Below are 22500 nucleotides of genomic sequence, written 5' to 3' on the forward strand. Positions count from 1 at the left end.
CACTCAACTGTCTAATACAACACCGTCAACACTCAACAGTCTAATACCCAACACCCTCAACACTCAACCGTGCCCAACACCCAACAACTCCCTACTCTCCAACACCCTTACCATGCCCAACACCAAACAACTCCCTACTCCCCAACATCCTCACCATCCAACAACTATCACCAAGTCCCTAATCCCCAACATCCTCACCATCCAACAACTACCACAAAGTCCCTTCTCCCAACATCCTCACCATCCAACAACTATCACCAAGTCCCTAATTCCCAACATCCTCACCATCCAACAACTACCACAAAGTCCCTTCTCCCAACATCCTCACCATCCAACAACTATCACTAACTCCCTACTCCCCAACATCGTGACCATCCAACAACTACAACTAATTAAAAACATCATGAACAACCCCAACACTCAATAGCACACCACTCCCCAATCACCTTTAAAACCCAACGTCCACCAATTCTTTCCTAACTGAGCCACACTCCTCCATCCCTCGTCTCCCAGTTGCAGAGCTCACCAACATTGTTGTGTGGCAATAAAGCACATATATCTCTCTATCTATCTATCCATTTGTTGTAGGTTAGTGCAGCCACTTACTGTCCATGCCATATGTCTCATCTCAGCATGTCTAGGAGGTGGGCATTTGGGGAGGTCACACCTCATTTGCTAGAGAGACCAGACCAGACCCAGGTCTTACTATCCTCATTTACTAGAGAGACCAAACCCAGGTCTTACTATCCTCATTTACTAGAGAGAACAGACTCAGGTCTTACTATCCTCATTTACTAGAGAGACCAAACCCAGGTCTTACTATCCTCGTCACTCTGCTTTGCAGGTTCATCTAGTCATTAGTTCTACTGACCCTTGGGCCATTTGACATTATCAAGACACCTCTTGTCTGTTCACTGTGGTAAAAAATGTAAGGCTCTGAGATTCACAGTTTTCAGAAATTGGTGTGACTTGCATTTTAAGATGAAATTATGCCATAGTGCCAAGGTCCACCTTAAAGCAGCACCAACAAGTTTTTTGTACCTTAAAATTATTTTTCCAAAATTGTTTCAGTGGTTCATCAACTCGTAACAGGGTGAATGGCACTTCTGCATTCGCTTCGTCGCCCTCTATCGGCTCTAACCGCACTATATAAGTTTGCCAGATCAGGTAGTGGATCTGTAGTTTGATGGAATGAGACATAAGAAACTACAAATTTGACTTGCATGATGTCGCAGTACATCATACTTTCATAAGATCATGCAACATATTCTACCTTGTCCGTGGACAGTGTTATTTGCAAAGCCGGTGCTGGATAAACAAATAGCATGCGTGCGACAGAGGAAAAGTTCTTTGGTGTTTCTTTGAGCTTGTTTACTAATGACTTGTACCAAAGGTGAGTTGCAGTCAGTAGAGACTTCTGAAGATCGTGTGCATTGCTAAATTAGTGTTGAACTGCTATTTTTTTGCTGCTCTACCCATAAAAGCCCATATGTTTGATACAATTGATGTTACCACTTGCCTTGATCACTCGCGTCAGCTCGCGTCATGCTGAACGAACAGTGCTAACTAGGTCAGGGTTTGGCTAATTACACCGTTTCATTGTTACCAAACTCAGACTACCTTATCCAGATGAGCTTAGGTGCAGTTCCTCAGTCTGCTTCCTTAGTCAGTTTCAAAACAAAGCTTTCAAGTGTACACATTTTCTTGCAAATAATACTCTTATTGGCACTAAATGGCCAATGGGAAAACCTCTTTGGATTAAGGAGGGATTTGTGTTATCGTTGTCAGGGGTAGATCCCGTGGGATTGATTAGGCAGTCTTTTCATTGGGGTCAGGGGTCAAATAGTATAGGAAGTGTTTTTATTGGGGTCGTGTGCTGATCCTTTGGGATTTTGTAGGAAGCTAATCTTCCTGATATACTGATAGGGAGTTGATAATCTGTGAGTTATGGTTAGGGCTACATTCTTTGTGGTACTGTTATGTCGAGGTTATTCAGAGATTTCACACCACCCTCCGGGGCAGACCAGCCCTGCTTTGTTTGTTTGAACACACTAGCTATTTAGCTCATTCTAGCTAAAACATCATTCCCAATTTCCTACCCAAAAGAGTTTATAATCAGGTTGTTTTGCCCATGTCATTCATCATTCCCTTACATGATCGTTTTCACTTCTAGCAAACTCTTACCTCACACTCTTTCTTCTGTTGTCTATTCGCCCACCCCACCAGTACTCTTTCTATTCGCCTAGCCCACCAGTACTAAATAGCTTCTTTCTATTCGCCTAGCCCACCAGTACTAATAGCTTCTTTCTATTGGCCTAGCCCACCAGTACTAATAGCTTCTTTCTATTCGCCTAGCCCACCAGTACTAATAGCTTGTTTCTATTCGCCTAGCCCACCAGTACTAATAGCTTCTTTCTATTGGCCTAGCCCACCAGTACTAATAGCTTCTTTCTATTCGCCTAGCCCACCAGTACTAATAGCTTCTGTCTATTAGCCTAGCCCACCAGTACTAATAGCTTCTGTCTATTAGCCTAGCCCACCAGTACTAAGCTTCTTTCTGTTTGCCTAGCCCACCAGTACTAATAGGTGATGCTTGAAGCAATGCTCTGATGTTTTACCAGAGCGTCAATCAGTTTAGATAAACACACCTATTGTAACAAATGTTTGCTTTAATGGTGTGAGTGAGTTTTTCCTGATAAGAGTGTGGAGTTTGTGCTGCTGTGTGAAATGAAACCAAAAGCCAGGCCAGGCCTCCATGCCTAAACCCTTACAAAAAACAACTACAGTTATGGGACAAAAAACTGGGGTAGGTGTGTACTGCTGTTTTTCTGTGCAAAATATTACAGATTTGTGCAGGAAATTGCAGTTCTGTGTAGTGCAATGTAGCTTTTCCATGTGCAAAACATTGCATTTACTGCATATGAACTGCAAATAATTCCTCAGAAAACGGCAGTATTGACACTTGAAGTGATTTTTTATAAGAGAAGCTCACCCCTCTACTAATAAACAGCAACCTAAGGCGTTCCTAATCAGAATGGCTTCCACTCCTCTGAGCTTGTAGTATCTCAACACACCTCCACACTAAGCAAACTAAAGAGGCAGGCAGTTTCCCCTTACGTGACTGGCTGTATGCAGAGCTGATTTTGTTATTTATTTATGGTTATTAGTTAAAGGCTCAGTCCACAATTCTAATCCCAGTACACTTCTAGTCAAATTGCTCCCCTTGGTCCTCTAACTGCCCATGTTTGTGTTTGCATTCAAAACAACTCTGTTAGAGATTTTGTACCCAACCTTGGCTCTGTGGGAAACAGAACAGTTAAAACCAACCCATACAAGCACTGTTGCAGCCAATTGACAACAGTGCTTCAAGAACACCGAAGGGCTGGGATTGAGGACTATACCTTTAACCCCAAGTCTTTGCTATCTATCACTGACATGAATTCCTTTTCGTGCCAGTTCTGTCCTCACCGCTAGACCTTATTCTTGTCTGTTTACTGCACTGTGTCCTCAGATTTTGTCCCGTCATGTTTCGTTTTTAAAGGTGCACGATGTAGAATTTATTGTCAGCTGTAGGGACTGCAGATTGCAACCAACTAAATACCTCTCCCTTTCCAAGTGTGTAGGGGAAGCTACAGTGGCCACCATGGAAAGAAAAGCAAATGCAAAGGCCCTCTCTAGAGCTAGTGTCTTGGTTTGTCCCTTCTGGGCTGCTGTAGAAACATGTAGGAAGGACCCTCTCCTTATGGAAATACTAAGGGCTCATTCTTAGATAACAACACATAGTCCTTCATCATTACAGGTGATATAGGTGACTAAAGAAAACAAGATTGCGAATACTATACTGTATTTCTGCTAATAGATCACCCTAAATTCTACACATTGCACCTTTAAAGAATGACTGTTAGTTCCATTATCCCTACTACTTGTGATCCTGTGTATAGCAACTTAAGTTAAGAGGATAGACCTTTTTATTATTTTTACACTATCCCTGTGCTAATGCTATATGCTAACTAGTTTTTCTAAAATGAATAAAGGAAAAGTGACGTTAGACCTTTAGAGAGATGAGGCTGGACAAACTAAAGTCACATTGAATGAGAAGGAGAATGCCGCTGGCGTTAGGCCCCAGGGCTGTGCCTTACTTACATTTACTTGCATTTGTTGTTGCTGGCTGGCAGTTTTCATCTATCTACACCTACTGTATGTAGCCTGAAAGGCAGAACAAGTACCATTTTTTTAACATGTCTCTCATGGCATGGCTGCAGTTGTAATTCCTATAGAGCAATACCAAACAAAGGTTTTTGATAAGGAGATTGGGGTTGTGGTGTGAACGAGGGCACTTGTCCTCATCGAACACAAGCTGTTGCCATCTGCAGGCTGAAATATGTCACTGCATTCTCAGTTGAGTGTGTGGAGTTTCACCCAAGTTTATTATAATGATGGACAGGTCTTCTGGATCATCATCAGGTGTTGAAGTGCATGCCTGTGCGCGCACACACACACACACACACACACTTACACTCCTACACATAACTGCAGCCTGCTCCTTGATTCACCACTAGATGACAATAGAGGGCTTCTTTTCAAGACACGCAAACTGTAGCATTTAGCAGCCCTGGACCAAAGCCATTTGTGGCTATTATAATTATTATTGTTATGTTGGTTATTGTTACTGTTATGCCAATATGGTATGTATTAAATGCAACAAAGGACTTAACCTTCCTTCATTTATATTTCAATGTGCAGTCTTGGACTGCATTGTAGGACTTTATCTGCACATGCAATTTAGAGAATGAAAATAAGAAAGGAACATTTTATATTGAACAAACTAAATAAACGCATGGGTTTGATTCTGCCTACTTGTGAACATTTTTCTAAACAGCAATGATGCATGTCATCTGTCATTTACAATCTGTTATTGTAAATGGCAGATATGTTGAGGTGTAGTTGTATAATTCATACGTTAGGATGCTTTAGTAAAGTATACAGGTACAGTATATGTTTTCTGTAGTTTCTATAACATCTATATGCAATATTTTTTTCTCTGTAAGTACACATGAGACATGTTACTGGTCTTTTACTGTCTTCAGTCTTTTTAATAGCCTAACAGTAGTTGCAAAGTTAATGTATCACTCTCTTTTTTAAAAGTTGAATTCAGACTTGGGCATGAGCATTTTGGTCTGTATAGTTATAGAGGAAATAATGCTGACGTGGAGGAAGAGGTAATGTACACATTGTTTAAGTACAGCTGGACACAGGAGAGGCTATTTAGATAAGACCATACCAAGACCAGGGAAAAAAAGAAACCTAAGACCTTTGAGTTTTTAAGTACCTTGTTCAACCCGTTGATTTATATGAACAAAGAGATCATTATTGCAATATGAAACACTCGTCACATACCTCTGTAAAGCTCTGGAGGAGTGGCTGCCACCCCCTCATGGTGTACACACACACATACGCATACACACACATTGGGTTTCGCCTCTAATACATGCTCAAACAGGCACACTTTGTATTTGTGCATGCTCAGCATTAAAGGTACCGTCACTGATTGTAGAAGATTTCTAACCTGTCACACTTTTTCTCACATTCAGCTATTATTGCTCAACACACTGTCTCCTACTGTCAAACAGCTGCTGAAACCATCATAAGATTTGCAAAACCATGTTATAACCCTGCCATGGCAGATATCAAACACTACCATAAGCATATATTTGTAATGATAAACTGTGTTAAACAAGCCTTATCTGCACTTTTGGTAAGTGGTAATACGACACAGGTAGATCACTCAATAGCAACTTCTACAGTGACTAATGAAATGATACATTTACATTTATTTATTTATTTAGCAGACACTTTTATCCAAGCGACTTAAAGAAAGAGTTTAACATTAATTTACAGTGCAGAGGAGTCCTTTGCTAGGAGTTACTACTACATCTATCAATACTTTACTGGAGGATAAGAGGGAACAGGAGTTACTACTACATCTATCAATACTATCATGGAGGATAGGAGGAGACATGTTTGCACCGGCCCAGCCTTGCTCATGGGTATAGTGGCCTAACCCAGTGCACTCAGTCTTACAGCTGACATAAAGTGCACTCAGAAGAATGCACACAGAGAGAAGAGAAGCACATAGCAGGGTTGTGCAAAATTCGAATTGCAATTCTGCTTCCTGTTTAATACGGGGTCATCCCTATGTTCCCCGGGTCCTATGTTCCCCGGGTCCTCCATACAAATAGCGGGGAACATAGGACCCGGGGAACATAGGTACGCTCCCTTTAATACCTACATTGAAATGCAAGTGAAATTCAAGATTTGAATTGGAATTTAAGAGCCAGTTTCAATTCAATTCTGGAATTTTGCACAACCCTGGAACATAGCATACATTATACAAATACATAGCACATGTATTGTGTTACATTTGGCTAATTCTTTCTCACACACAGGTAAGCATAGCCTGATGCATTCTACTCCTAGCATGATGCTCACGTAACCATGGAGCCAAGTAGGTTGTAGCCACATGTAATGGCCACCTTACACCAAACAACTTTGACAAGATTTTGGAAAGATTCTTAAAAGATTGTAGTCTTTTAACTAATGCCCCCCATTCAAGCTTTACTCAAAAGTCTCCAGTCTTTGAAGAATCTTTCCCAAATCTTGTCAAAGTTGTTTGGTGTAAGGAGGCCATAAACTGACAGACAGCTCACTTTATCATCTAGCTTGTAAAAAAACACACACACAAACTCACATCCATTAAACTCATTATCTTGGGTGGCTATTAGGCTAGACTAGAGTGTAAAACTAGTGCCAAAATTGTACTGGATTGACTTCTTTCCAACAGAGAGTAAATTTAAATGAAAACGTCTATGCTTGATTGTGCGAGACTCGATATCACAATAGCCACAGCGTGCGTGCGTGTGTGCGTCAGTGTAGGCTATGCGTAAAATACGTGAGTTCAGTAAGCGCTACTGGATACGAAGACTGGTTCTTCGATTCTATTGGTTCGCTGCCTGTCAATCTTCTTAATCTGAACCTGACAAATCAAATTAGGTTCAAAAACTAGGAAGAACTTCATTCAGTCGCCTAAGATGAGTATCTGCGGTATCTGGCGCCCCTGTCCAGGTCGACTTTGTGGACAAATAGATGTCGTTTCAGTCGAGTTCTCCGTAAACTGACCCAGTCCCACCTACAGTATACTCGTGGTATTCGTAAGGTAACGTTAGACAATCTGACCTGTCAGATTCTGCGAATGCACACAGTCTTTGGTATCGAGCTACCAAATAACATGTATGCTACCATTTATTGCATGCGATTCTGTCGGCTTCCTTAAATCCTTCCTAATGGCGACCATAGACGAGATATATTTTGGCGTATTTTATTAGCATGTAGTGTGACTGCCTCTCCACTAAAAGTGAAACAATAACGGGACACGGCGTCTGTCTGTTATACCCTATTCATTCAAAACCACTTGTCAGTTTGAGCTTCTGATATGCGGTCTTGAATGAAAAGCTGAGACAAAAAAAGTCTAGAGTAAATTGGTTTGGGTGTCTGTGTTCATGACCTCAAATAAACTACCATACAGATAGTTTACGCATTAGCGCTGCGATGGTATCACAAACTGTCGGGTACTGAAGCTGCCCTATGCTTCTGTGTTAATTTAGTCTAGTCTTGAGGAGTTTACGGTTCTGAGTGATCCTTGATTCATTCATCATTTAGCAGACGCTTTTATCCCAAACGACTTACAAAATGTGGATTAACAGTTAAGCAACATTGCAAAGGAGACCTTATCACAATAAAAACCGCCTACTGCTCTTTACTGAAATGAATGTTTTATGTTACCACAGAGGAGTGTCAGAATGGAGGATAATATTGAGGTGCTTCTTCAAGATCATACCCCGCGTTTTAGAAATAGCAGCCACCTCACCTTAGCGATTGGGACAGTATTCACGGGAGTTTATGGGATATGGGCCATGTTCGTTCTGCCTGGTTTTCGGCGAGTGCCCATCAGGCTAAAGGTAAGATGACGGTCAACCCATATAGGCCTACCTCCATAACACTCAACAAATAACAACTTACACATTATCCAACACATATTTTATTAAACTATATATTATATAGTATCATGTTTTATAGTATTTTATACAATAAATGTTACAGCAATATTATACACTTTCATAGTGCCCTAAACTTCCAGCAGTTTGCCCAGGGTTGACTCACCACAAATGGCCAACAGCCAACATTTAAAGGCCACAAAGCATTCCAAATTGGCCCATGTTAGTCACAGTAATTGAAATAACATTTATATTTCAATGGCATTGCATTGCATTATAGTGAATCAGCCACTGCTTTCACCCCGCCCATATAAAAAAATAAAAAAATGTATTTGCTGTACTTCTGAAAAGATTTGGTAAGAGTTTAATGTACCAATTTAAGGTTGACTTCACTGCTGGTTATGGCCCTTGGGAATCGGAAGTGAATGAAACATCCCCAGACCAATTCTCAGTAGGCCTACCAAAGGAGATTTGAGAAGCAGTCTGATGTCAGCCAGGCCAGATGCCCTGCCTTTAACACAGCTGTTATTTCTTATTTCTTTGTCATGCTTTTGATGCAGAATGTAATGCCCAGCTGTATGTGCTGTCTGTTTTGGTTGTTGTGCCTGTAATCACCTTTTTGACCCAGTTTTGTCCATCTATTGTCATGTTTTATTTGTATTTTTTAACAGGACCAGCCTGACACCCATTGTGTAGAACCTCAATTGAGATTTGACAAACAGTCTGGCGTCAGGCAGCCAGGCCATAGGTGAAGCTGCTTCTCAATAGTCTGCCCTGCATGTACAGTACATTGATAAATCATGTTATTGTCGTTCATCTAGGTGCCTTTCATGCCCTCTCCGGAACAGCAGACTCAGAATGTTTTGAAGCTGCTGAAGGGTCGGAGAGGCCAGCTGGCAGACCTGGGGTCAGGAGATGGCCGTCTGGTGAGAGATAATCTATTTATTACCTTTTAAATGCACAAATGAAAACGTGCATTGTTTTTGTTTACTTCAGTCGCTGATTATCTTTTAAAGGAACACGCCAACTTTTGGGAAACTACAGTATCTTATTTTCTGTCGACCCCAGAGTTAGATAAGAGGATACATACCCTTTTCTTTCTGTGTGCACTAACCCAGTCTGACCTGGCCGTTAACCTAGCTTAGGATAATTAACTGGAGGTGGGTTAGACCAGGTAACCTATAGCCAGCCTATAGCTAAAGGGGAGATATAGGCTGACTGGTGAAATCCACTTCCGGTAAAAACGTGCATTTTTTTGGTGACCCCAAGTCGCTCTGTTTTAAAGCGTGTGCTATAGGAATAATTAACATGAATACATAGATTGTTTTTCCACGTGACCTGAGCCCAGAACTTGAAAACTTCCACATGTGCAGTCAGTGCACAAAGGTGCATTAGGACACACGATTTTCGTGCAGTTGCACCATCCGTACTGTGAATAGACTGTATATGGACACGTATCCACTACAGTATACTTCATTCTATACCTAGGGCCGTATTCACAAAGAATTTTAAGGCTAAAAGTAGCTCCTAAGTGGCGAATTTAAGAGCAACTCCTAAAAATAATGGGCGTGTCACTCAGTAATTCATGAAGCATTTTAGACCTAAAAGTAGCACCTAAGTCTGGGACAGCTTAAAAGAAGTCAAGAGGACTCCTAACTCACTAAGACCTATTCACAAACAGCTTTTTGCGGCATTTCACGTCGCAATGTTTTGAAATGCGTATGCGGCAACAGGAGCTTCCATTCGCGAGGGAACAATTTTGCATTGTAGGCATAAATCAATCCGTAGGCCTATGTTTCATTAGGCTACTAGGCTATTTGTTTTGCCTTACTCTTTATTCATTTAGGCTAGGCCTTTTTATTCAGTTATTCATCATCTTCCGTCCTTCGCACTACTTGTGTAGCGCACGCATTCTCAGACCTGTCACCTGTCACCTGTCACTCATCATCGTAAGGGAGGTGTTTGGAATCATTCCCCCGTTACAATCATCAGCCAATCAAGGTGGTCACTTCAGTCAAGCTCGTGCATGAGTAATGACGTCATCCATAGCAACGAAGACTCACTCTTAGTTTAGGAGTTGTCATTTTTCCTTACTAAGAGTAGGTCTGAAAGGCTTTGTGAATAACTTTTAAGAGAAAACTCCTAGCTAAAATCTTTTAGTGCGATTTAGGAGTACTCCTAGTGGTAAGATAAAAGGCTTTGTGAATACGGCCCCTGATCGCTAACTTTTCCTCTTCCACGTATCCACTAAAGTATACTTCATTCTATACCTGATCGCTAACTTTTCCTCTTCCACGTATCCACTGAAGTACAGTATCCTTCATTCTTTGCCTGAGACTGTGAAGTGACGGTTTTACATAAAAACATAGACCCCCACTGCACACTGATTGCTGAGTGGATGGGCCTCAGACCGAAATGCATAACAAGCCTCAACAGGGTAAATACGCATACGATTTACTGTCATATAATGTGTGATCATATCACAGCCTAACGATGTATTAGTGTAAGTGTGTGAGATCATATCACAGTCTAACGATGTATTAGTGTAAGTGTGTGAGATCATATCACAGTCTAAAGATGTATTAGTGTAAGTGTGTGAGATCATATCACAGTCTAACGATGTATTAGTGTAAGTGTGTGAGATCATATCACAGTCTAAAGATGTATTAGTGTAAGTGTGTGAGATCATATCACAGTCTAACGATGTATTGGCGTGTGTGTGATCATATCACAGTCTAACAATGTATTAGCGTGTGTGTGATCATATCACAGTCTCACGATGTATTGGCGTGTGTGTGATCATATCACAGTCTCACGATGTATTGGCGTGTGTGTGATCATATCACAGTCTCATGATGTATTGGCGTGTGTGATCATATCACAGTCTAACGATGTATTAGCGTGTGCAAAGTGTGCAGCACTGTATGCTGTAATACAGAGTCTGCGAATGTGTGATGCTCATCCTGTGTTTCCTGCGGCCGCTCTCAGGTACTGGGAGCCCACTCCATGGGTTTCCAATGCACAGGCTATGAGATCAACCCCATGCTGTTGGCCTACTCAAAAGCACGCGTCTGGTGGAGGGGCATCCACGCTTTCTAAATCAGGACTTTTGGAAGGTAATGGACACCTCAAAGTTTTAGTGAGGGGCCCGGACAAGTTTGGTTTGTGTGAGTGTTTGTGTGTGTGTGTGTGTGTGTGTGTGTGTGTGTGTGTGTGTGTGTGTGTGTGTGTGTGTGTGTGTGTGTGTGTGTGTGTGTGTGTGTGTGTGTGTGTGTCTTCACAACTCCTCAACAAACCAAGCATGAGCCTTCAGATTTTTTTAAAATGTCAATGACATGTTCTGTTTTATTTAATGAACTTTCAAAACTTATTTCCCTTTAGACTGACATGTCTAAATACCAGAATGTGACAGTGTTCTTGGCACCTGCTGTGGTAAGCCAATCTCATCAATTCAAACAGGAAAATATATGAAAATATATGAATATATACTCTACACTAAATGTGATTGACCAACTATGAGTGTGTGTGTGTGTGTGTGTGTGTGTGTGTGTGTGTGTGTGTGTGTGTGTGTGTGCGCGTCTCATTCTCCTGTGTCAGATGGAACAGCTGGAGCAGAAGTTGAGGGCAGAGCTTCCCCCGAATGCTAGAGTGGTCGTCTGCTGCTTCCCTTTCCCTAATTGGCTGCCCAGCTGTGCACAGGGGGCCGGGCTAGAGCAGGTCTGGGCCTATGACATGCCACCAAGATCTGAGTAAAGCACTGGGACAGCCCCATCATCACAAGTCTAATGGAACACATACCACCCAATCCCAACCCCACTGGAAGCTATCATCCAGTCCCAAGTCTAATTGAACACACCATCAGCCACAACTCTGATGGAACACATACCACCCAATCACAACCCTACTACTGGAAGCCAGCCACCAATTACAAGTCTACTGGAACAAATACCACCTGCAGCAGCCTAACTGTGAGGCGTCCAGCCTACAAGCGCTGGGAGACTTTCAGCCACTCATAGTCCAGAGAGATCAGGTCCGGCTCCACTGGTCTGTTTCCACAGCTTTCATCATCTCTGAGATAAATAGATAAATAGATAGATAGATAGATAGATAGATAGATAGATAGATACTTTATTGATCCCCAGGGGAAATTCAATAAATGACCGAATGACCAGAGGACTGAGATTAATGATGACTAAATAATCACTGCACACTGCACTGAGTAAGCGAGCGCCTGATTGCCTCCAGAAGATTGCAGGAAATAAATAATGAATGAATAAATAAATAATTAATAAATAAATAATGGATAAATAAATAATGGCTACACGTGCATTTATTCACTGTCTGGTTGGTTAAGCTCATAGAGAGCATCAGAAGCACCCCTCGCTAATCAGGCCTTCCTTTCAGTAATGTGAGAAATAACCAGAGTTATTACCAGAGTTGAATAATTATCATACCACATTCATACCCTACCATCATATCTTACTAACAACACAGCAGCAGTGACAGAACATCATATCTCTAGATATCTCTATTAAACATAAGAGCTACACAGAGTGTAGCAATCTTATCACCAGTAGATGGCGCTTGGTGCCCGTTGGGAGAGCTGGTTGTTGCTGTGATATGTGTTTATTCTGTTGAATTCCTTAAACACAGGCACACACACACACAAAATGACACAAGAAAGCCCCACATTAAATGTATAGACCAGGAGGGTGGGATGCTTGGTGAACACCCTTTCAGGTTAATCTTACTGATTTGATTTATAGCAACTTCAATTAGAACTTTATGTAGGCATTGTACAGAGGCTAGGTATAGGTCTTAGTTTTAAGGAACAAGACCAGGGAGAATTATTATGTATATTCAGAAATCTGAAGTAGCCTACAGAGTATAAGATTTGTTGACTGCGGCTAAAATGATGTACATGTTAAAGCTATTTCACGTTATACAAGGTCCTAACCTTGTCACGTTTGCCCTGGATTTGTGCATTTACAAAAGCCAAGCTATCCTCAGAATACTTCGTTAACCAAGCCAATTATGGTGTTGTTAGGATCAGTTCACAAACTGAACTGACCATAGACTATATACAGTCTATGGAACTGACAGCTTGCTATTGTACGTGCCATACCATTGTACTGAAAGAGAACATTCCATATGAATTCATGGAAGCCAAATCAAACGTTCTAAGAAAATGTCTTCTGGAGGAAGGAAGGTACGTACTGTACAGCAATAATGTTAACAGATGTAACCATAATTTCTCAGTGTGACTATGCACAACCAAATCCAGGCGCTATCCCAGTCTTTGATATGATGACGCCGCAGGGTGTTCTACGTTGGGCGGGGCGCTTATAAGCCATTGGAGAAGTCTTTCCGAGCACTAGTCGCGCCTCTTACCGTGCGCGACCGGGTGGAATGGAGATACTACGGACCCTAGCTCACCAACCTGTTAACAGCAAAAACAACATGTGCGAAAGGTCAAAAGCAGCCGACCTGAGATCGAAAAAATCGGAACATCATCACACGCACGCCCATCAGGAGCTATCTCGGATTGTTACGGATTACAAGACAGGCAGATGTTACTGCAGGGGGAAACTGCTCGGAAAGGTAAATTAACTGTGGTAACGAACTGATGCGCCGAGATCGGTTCTTTTGGTATTTCTGTTGTGTCAAGGTGTAACTGGATCAAATTAATTATAGTGTGAGATCAATTATGTGATGGCATATGGTGATATGTTGACTAGTGTATAGGCTACGCATAGATTTTGCTCATTTGGAGAGGTTCGTTCAACATGATGTAGCCTCCTGTATATGGAACGTGTTATCGATTCGTGTATTCGATATCGTGTTCAATCGATGGAATTAACTGTGATGTTGCATTCGCAGGGAGGATTCGCCAAGTGTTATGAATTTTCGGACTTGGTCACTGGCAAGGTGTACGCTGCTAAAATCATTCCACACACTCGCGTCTCCAAACCGCACCAAAGGGCGAAGGTAAATGCAGCAGTCTCTCGCACACCACAGACCACTGTCATTGGCTTGGTCTTTGTCTCCTGTTATATGAACGACATCCTCCTTTAATTTCAGATCGACAAAGAAATTGAGTTGCACCGAGGACTCCACCACAAACACATCGTGCATTTTTACCATAATTTCGAGGACAAAGACAACATCTACATTCTTCTGGAATACTGCAGTCGAAGGGTGAGTTGTCTACACTGACAGGAAAATCAGCTCCTGCCTCCGAACCCATTCTGCATGTCAATGCCCATGCTGAGAATGTTTGACCAGCAACAGATGATAACTAAAATGTACTCATTAAAAAACGAATCATCTCCCTTTCCTTGCAGTCTCTGGCTCACATACTGAAAGCACGGAAGGTCCTTACAGAGCCAGAGGTCAGATACTACCTCAGGCAGATAGTGGGTGGACTGAAGTACTTACATGAGCAGGAGATTTTACACCGAGACCTAAAACTGGGTAAATTACCATACCACCATTTATTGCATAATCCGAGTTTCCATTCCTTAATTTGTTTTAATCTAGAAGACAGACATCTGACATGTGTCCATGTCTCTTGTGTCCTCCATTTTGGACAACCCCACACACACACACACACACACACATACACACACACTCTCTCACACACACACACACACACACATGTACACAGGCAATTTCTTCATCACAGAGCTGATGGAACTGAAGCTGGGGGACTTTGGCCTGGCTGCCAAACTGGAACCGGTGGAGAGCCGCCGGAGAACCATCTGTGGAACCCCCAACTACCTGCCCCCCGAGGTCCTCAACAAGCAGGGCCACGGCCGCGAGTCTGACGTCTGGGCCCTTGGATGTGTCATGTGAGTTGGCAACAAGCCGAGTGTGTGTGTCTGTTTGTGTGTGTGTGTGTGTGTGTGTGTGTGTGTGTGTGTGTGTGCGTGCGCGTGTGCCTGTGGGTGTGTGTTCAGACACACGCACTGGATTAGTGTAACGGACCACACTTTGTGTGATAAGCTGATGTCCTAATGTCATCACTGATGCCCCGAGCGACGTTGCGTTTTGACCGATTGTCTATCCCTCGATCTGGCTGTGTGTGTGTGTGTGTGTGTGTGTGTGCGTGTGTGTGCGCATGTGTGTGTGCAGGTACACCATGCTGCTGGGTAGACCCCCGTTTGAGACCACCAACCTGAAGGAGACGTACCGCTGCATCCGAGAGGCTCACTACTGCCTGCCCAGCTCGCTGTCCAGCGCGGCCCAATCGCTCATCAGCAGCATGCTGGCCAAGAGCCCGCAACACCGCCCCCAGCTGGACAACATCCTCAGCCACGACTTCTTCACACAGGTACGTGTCATACGGGATTATACAAGCCGTCTCTATTTAGTAACAATGTGGTATTGGGCAATTCCACGCAAAACTGTCACATCCATAACGGCAACACAATGCCATGGTATTTAGCTGGCATTATGGACGTGACAGTTTTGCGTGGAATTGGCTGTAAACTGTAAGAATGTGCTTTGGATAGAAGTGTCTCAGAAAATTAATAAATGTAAATGAATAAACGTACATGAATAAATGTAAATTAAAAATGTAAATTAATAATTGTAAATTAATAGATGTATTGTAGAATCAATGTAGCATCCATAGGGTTTACATTGGAGTGGTAATGCTGTTACTTTATTCATTGTTATAGTGAAATACATTGGATGCTTACACACTCCTCTCCCATGACGTAACACTCTGTGTGTATGTGTGTGTGTGTGTGTGTGTGTGTGTGTGTGTGTGTGTGTGTGCTCGTGCTCACAGGGCTTTACACCAGAGAGGTTGCCGGTCAGTTGCTGTGTGTCATCTCCAAACTTCCAGCGCAGTCCGGCCCGAAACTTCTTCAGGAAGGCCGCAGCGGCTCTGTTTGGTGGGAGGAGAGACAAGGAGAGATACTACCACACAATAAGTAAGAACACACACACTTACACACACACACACATCGTCAGTAAGATCTCACCAGAAAAACACACACACTCAAAACCAAGTGCTACCATACACTCGGAAAGAAGTCATACAGTCTCTCTCTGTCTCTTTCTCTCTCTCACACACACACACACACACACACGCACACACACACACACACACACGCACGCACACTTTGATTGTTCTGTGTAGGTCCTGTAAGTAATGGTGCTGTTTGGTGCTGTTTGCTTTCAGAGCTCAGTAAAGAGGAGGAGGTGCACAGACTACAGAGCGACCTGAAGAAGATCACCATCAGCACTCCAGCAGCCACAGACACTGCTAGTGTGGTGAGTCTCTCTCTCTCTCTCTCACACACACACACACACACACACACACACACACACACACACACACACTCACACACACACCTAACACACACACATACACACACAAACACACACTCACACACACACCTAACACACACATACACACACACACACACACACACACACACACACCTAACACACACATACACACACACACACACACACACACACACACACACACACCTAACACACACACTCACACACACACCTAACACACACATACACACACACACACACAGCTAACACACATGCACATCATGTGTAGAGCACACTGACCCAGCCCTGTGTCGGTCCATAGGATAGTGTGTTGCCCCTGGCGCGGGGGTCCACTCCCCCTCCTGCATCTGCTGATGAGGTCAGAGATGAGGTCAGAGACTCCATCCACATGATCGTCAGGGGAGCCCTGGGGGCCAGCAGCAGCAGCAGCAGCACCGAAGGTGAGAACAGCACCACAGGCCCGCCATACCATCTCCATCTCTCTCTATCACTCTCTCTTTCTACAGTATCTCTCTCTTTCTATCTCTCTCTCTTTCTTTCTGGGAATGTGAGAACAGCACCACAGGTCCGCCATACCATCTCCATCTCTCTCTTTCTATCGCTCTCTCTTTCTACAGTATCTCTCTCTTTCTATCTCTCTCTCTTTCTTTCTGGGAATGTGAGAACAGCACCACAAGCCCGCCATACCATCTCTCTCTTTCTATCGCTCTCTTTCTATCTCTCTCTTTCTATCTCTCTCTCTTTCTTTCTGGGAATGTGAGAACAGCACCGCACGCACGCCACCATTTCTTCCTTTCTTTTTTCTTCCTCCCTTCTTCCTGTCCTTCCTGTACAGCCATATCACCCTTTTTTCTCCCTTGCTCCAGTAAGGATAAGAATAGCAGTTCTTCCCCTTTTATTTTTCTCATCCCCTTCTCCACTCTTCTTTTCTGTTTCCTTTATCTGTCTCTCTCCACCTCTTCTCTTGCCATATCCTCCACACCATCTCTCTTCTGTTCCCCTGGTCTCATCCTCCACTCCATCTCTCTTCTGTTCCCCTGGTCTCATCCTCCACACCATCTCTCTTCTGTTCCCCTGGTCTCATCCTCCACTCTCTAACATCTCATCCTCCACACCATCTCTCTTCTGTTCCCCTGGTCTCATCCTCCACTCCCTAACATCTCATCCTCCACACCATCTCTCTTCTGTTCCCCTGGTCTCATCCTCCACTCCCTAACATCTCATCCTCCACTCCCTAACATCTCATCCTCCACTCCCTAACATCTCATCCTCCACTCCCTAACATCTCATCCTCCAGACCATCTCTCTTCTGTTCCCCTGGTCTCATCCTCCACTCTCTGACATCTCATCCTCCACTCTCTAACATCTCTCTTCTGTTCCCCTGGTCTCATCCTCCACTCTCTAACATCTCATCCTCCACTCTCTAACATCTCATCCTCCACTCCGTAACATCTCTCTTCTGTTCCCCTGGTCTCATCCTCCACTCCCTAACATCTCATCCTCCAATCCCTAACATCTCATCCTCCACACCATCTCTCTTCTGTTCCCCTGGTCTCATCCTCCACTCTCTAACATCTCATCCTCCACACCATCTCTCTTCTGTTCCCCTGGTCTCATCCTCCACTCCCTAACATCTCATCCTCCACTCCCTAACATCTCATCCTCCACTCCGTAACATCTCTCTTCTGTTCCCCTGGTCTCATCCCCCACTCCCTAACATCTCATCCTCCACTCCCTAACATCTCATCCTCCACTCCGTAACATCTCTCTTCTGCTCCCCTGGTCTCATCCTCCACTCCGTAACATCTCTCTTCTGCTCCCCTGGTCTCATCCTCCACTCCATCTCTCTTTTTCTCCCCATGGTCCCATCCTCCACTCCGCCTCTCCTTTATATTTTCTGTTCCCTCAGTCTCTCTGCTCTCTCCATTCGTCTACTCTCTTCTTCATCCCTTTACCCCCCCCCCCCCTTATCCTATTCCTGTCCTCCATTCCCCTGTTTGTTCTGGTCTTTATCTCTGAATGGCTTTCTTATTGAATGTGTGCTCAATGATGTTATTGTGTCAATAGATGTGAGCTGGTATGTTTGTGATAGATGTTATAATTTGCATGTTGTTGTAAAGTGTGTATTAACTGAAAGTGTGTGAACAATGTGTCATTGTATTGCAATAACTGACATGGTGGTTGTGAAATGTATGTTAAGTAGTGAGATTAAAGCGTAGATTAAATGTAATAATTTTGAAAAGTGTGTGTGTGCTAACGAGGGTGCCTGTTGGCAGGTGTGGAGGATGGCAGCATGGCCAGTGTGGTGGACAGTGTGGCCAGAGTCCTTCGAGATTGTCTGGAAAAAATGGCAGAAGGTAAATAGTGTATACACACACACACACATACACAAGCACATGGCAAGCACACACACACACACACACACAAACACACACGCAAGCGCACACACACACACACACACACAAACACACACGCAAGCGCACACACACACACTAACACACAGACACAGACACACACACACACACACAAGCAAGCGCACACACACACACACTAACACACTAACACACACACACACACACACACTAATGCAGTCCACTCACGTACACACACTCCTAAGCAAACAAACAGCAGATCAATGTACTCCAATCAAGATTGGACATGATTTCAATTGGAGATAAAGACTCTATTGTTAGCCGTTATCCATGAGGTGCATTTTATATTGACTTGATTCTTGTCTTAACAACAAAAGTGTGTTTTCCTCTTCAGCCGAGTCCATCCCGAAGAAGAAAGGGGGCAGCACGTCGTTCCTCTGGGTTACCAAGTGGGTGGACTACTCCAACAAGTACGGCTTCGGCTACCAGCTGTCTGACCACAGCGTCGGTGTGCTGTTCAACAACGGCACGCACATGAGCCTTCTTCCAGACAAGAAGTACGTTCACTTCACACTTCCTGTAGTTCTCAGACTTACAGTAACAACATGTGCAGTCTGACTGACATCACCATACAGCGCAATACAGTACATATACTGGACTCATTGGAGATATGTTTACATCTTTCAGAGGTCCTATTCTTCATAAACAGCACATAGTGAATAAACAGCAATAATAAAACTGTCACAAAATCATTGCATCGCACACCTCAATACCAGTTTTATACTATACTTTGGTATATTCCTGGTTTGTATAATTGAATCATGTTTTACGTTTGGCAGTTTGTTCCTGGCATTATTGTTTTTGACATTGCTGTTGTTTTTGTTGTTGTTTTTGACATTGTTGTTCTTTTTATTGTTGTTTTTGACACTGATGTTGTTTTTGTTGTTGTGTACAGGACTGTGCATTACTCTGCAGAGCTGGGCAGTTGCTGTGTGCTGTCCAGCGCAGAGGCCAAAGAGTCCTTTCAGGGCCAGGTCACCATATTGAAATACTTCGCCCACTACATGGAAGAGAACCTCATGGATGTGAGTGGTGCAGAGCTTTTGTCTATGTCTGTGTTTGTGTGTGAGAGTGTGTGTGTGTGTATGTGTGTGTGTGTGTGTGTGTGTGTGTGTGTGTGTGTGTGTGTGTGTGTGTGTGTGTGTGTGTGTGTGTGTGTGTGTGTGTGTATGTGTGAGTGGTGCAGAGCTGTTGTCTGCTTTCACTTCCCAGTGTTTGTGTGACTCGTTTTTAAGTTAGACATTTAGCTCAGTCTGAATCTGTCCTCCGACATCTAAATCTGTCTTTCTGTCTCTTCCAGGGTGGAAATTTGTCAAAGGGCACAGATGTCAGTAAGCCCAGCCTCTATCTGCTTCAGTGGCTTAAGTCAGATCGAGCACTTATGATGCTGTTCAATGACGGCACCTTTCAGGTAACTCTTACAGACACACACATGCACGCACGCGCACACACACACACACACACTTTTGAGCTAAATCAGCTCCATCACCCATAACATAGTCACAGTCATCACCACTCCAAATACAAAGTCAGCTCCATCACGATAAGCACACTGTTGTCACACTGCAGCTCATGTTGTTTACAGAAAGACAGCCGCTTCCCACCTCTCAGGTGTTTCATGCCAGGTGTTTCTCTTCGTCTGACAGGTGAACTTCTACCACGACCACACCAAGATCATCCTGTGTCGCGAGGGCAAGGCGCACCTGCTGAGCTACATCAACGAGGACCGCGTATCCACCACCGTGTGCCTCAGTGCGTTACTTACCAACGGCTGCTCCGCACACCTGCGAGAGCGCCTTCACTACGCCTACAACATGCTGATGCAGCTATGCATCTGAGCACTACACCTACAATATGTTGATGCAGTTATGCATCTGAGCGCTACGCCTACAACAACGTGCTAATGCATCGCAGCTACTAAAAACAACAGACTAAAAAGTAACTGATGCATCAAGACAGTTGGACACTAACACATTACATCATCAACATGCAGCTGCAGATGCAGAACAGTACATAGCTGCCTATGAGGGCTTAACGTGTGCGTGCGTGTGTGTGTGTGCATGCGTGCGTGCGTGCGTGCGTGTGTGAAGTCCCACTGAAGTCATGGGAGAACTGAGAGGAGGTGGGAACAGCTATACATAAATGACCCTGGGCTGGACCCAGAGGATGTGTACTGTATGTACATACACACCTACTGTACTCACTGATCTTTGACTGAAGCAGAGGACAGTGGAGATTGCTTAGTACAGACTCTTAGGGCATTTGCACCCTACAATCCATCATTACATATGCGTATTTTCAATCTGTCAAACATAGAACGTCACTGTTCACTGAGGTTTGCTGTAGAACGTTTCAGTTCCCTGCAGAAGTCTTGTTCACTGCATCTCTACGAGGATGGAAAAAAATCGAACCTACAGTAGACGAAAGTTTCACAGTCAGTGTTTAAATGTGATTGACACATCGTGAGGTCGTATTTATTTTATATGGTGTCGTTCAATTTCGGACAAAAACACACACTCATTGTCCAGTGGCCTCTAGACTAGGGCTAGGAGGGCGCCAGCAAAAGCACTCCTTTACTTTGTGGCCTACCCAGTGTAAAGCAGCAATCCGTGTAACTGTGAACTGCTCTGTGCTAGAACTAGAAGGTTTGGCGGTGGTCAGAGATAGAGGAGGATACGCAGCTACAGTACGTGTACAGCTGATGGATGGACAGGTCCATGGCGTGGTGTCCACCGACCCAAACAGCAATACAGGCACCAGGGACTCCCAAGCAACTTGGTATCGATAGTTCGATGTTTTTTTGGTGCCTGTCATAGACTGTTGTGTTGAGCACTGTGTATTTATTTATTTAATAAAGTCATTGAATAGCTGTAATTTGGAAAGTGTGTGGTCTTCTGTTCAGCAACAGGACACCTTGCAGGTCAGTGTTTCACCCACAGAACAACCCCTATTCCTGCACTCTGTAACGTCATATTCCTGCATTTAAACCCACTGGATCAACCAACAGCACATACACAGATCAGCACACAACCTGGCTCATGTGGTTTAGTGACTTACCTGGATAACTTAGAATTGGTCATGTTCTATTATGATCTAGCCTGACGTAGCCATACTCAATTCTGTTAAGAATCTGAGTCTGATACTGCACCATTGGGATGTGATTATGGGGTGTGTTTCAACCAATACAAGGGAAAAAATGCTTCACACAATTGGATAGACCTAACCAATCAGAGCAACGAAATAGCCTATAGTGAACCATGTATGGAAAACAGGCAAAATAAGTTATTGTGCTGTCAATATCTTATACAACAGATGCGATATAGCGACATCAAAACGTCTAGCTTCTCTAGCGGCAGCTTTTTTGTTATAAACAAAATCAACCAAAGTGCGTTCAGGTGACGTGAATGACTAGGCACCATTGCTCATCTATCCATCATCGTACAAAGCCCACCCAGACGATTTGATTGGTCCGCACATTTCTAAAGTTTTCATAGAGGCTTCTCAATGGAACAAGTAGATAGATAGATAGATAGATAGATAGATAGATACTTTATTGATCCCCAGGGGAAATTCAAGTCAACAGCATTCATGGATTGGGATAAATGCAGAGACCAAATTTCCCTCACGGGATCAAAAGAGTATATATACTATATAAGACCAGACCGAATTTCACAACCTCAGATTTTGTGGGTGGGGTT

At 43.5% G+C, this 22500-nt stretch overlaps 2 protein-coding genes and 1 pseudogene across 3 annotated transcripts in view; all 3 read left to right on the forward strand.

The window, feature by feature from the left end:
- The window catches only part of LOC143122892 (3',5'-cyclic-AMP phosphodiesterase 4D-like), a 22771-nt gene extending 17941 nt beyond the window's left edge, over nt 1-4830 (forward strand). For both annotated transcript variants that reach the window (XM_076283880.1, XM_076283881.1), the window contains one exon: nt 1-4830. This exon is cut by the window's left edge and continues 1682 nt beyond it. The gene's annotated coding sequence lies outside the window, so the exon portion shown is untranslated.
- Nucleotides 4831-7095: 2265 nt separating this feature from the next.
- Nucleotides 7096-12319, forward strand: LOC143122401 (adenine nucleotide translocase lysine N-methyltransferase-like; annotated as a pseudogene).
- A 1083-nt stretch (nt 12320-13402) lies between these two features.
- On the forward strand, nt 13403-21676 carry plk2a (polo-like kinase 2a (Drosophila)). Its single transcript, XM_076283866.1, has 14 exons — nt 13403-13652; nt 13932-14039; nt 14133-14249; nt 14396-14525; nt 14719-14902; nt 15186-15384; nt 15847-15991; nt 16243-16334; nt 16672-16810; nt 18647-18727; nt 19137-19299; nt 19698-19827; nt 20103-20213; nt 20449-21676. The coding sequence occupies exons 1-14, from the start codon at nt 13461-13463 to the stop codon at nt 20638-20640; spliced, it is 1983 nt and encodes a 660-aa protein (XP_076139981.1). The 5' UTR covers nt 13403-13460; the 3' UTR covers nt 20641-21676.
- The last annotated feature ends 824 nt before the right edge of the window (nt 21677-22500 follow it).

This window comes from Alosa pseudoharengus, unplaced genomic scaffold (genome assembly GCF_046254945.1).
Source record: "Alosa pseudoharengus isolate Yale_2024_CS ecotype anadromous, Long Island Sound unplaced genomic scaffold, YU_APseudo_1.1 YU_APseudo_1.1_scf_14, whole genome shotgun sequence".
NCBI lineage: Eukaryota > Metazoa > Chordata > Actinopteri > Clupeiformes > Clupeidae > Alosa > Alosa pseudoharengus.

Coding starts and splice junctions, on each gene's coding strand:
- plk2a (XM_076283866.1), top strand. CDS start 13,461: ATGGAGATACTACGGACCCTAGCTCACCAACCTGTTAACAGCAAAAAC. Junction 14,250..14,395: donor TGGAATACTGCAGTCGAAGG/GTGAGTTGTCTA, acceptor CTTTCCTTGCAG/TCTCTGGCTCACATACTGAA. Junction 18,728..19,136: donor TCTGGAAAAAATGGCAGAAG/GTAAATAGTGTA, acceptor TTTCCTCTTCAG/CCGAGTCCATCCCGAAGAAG.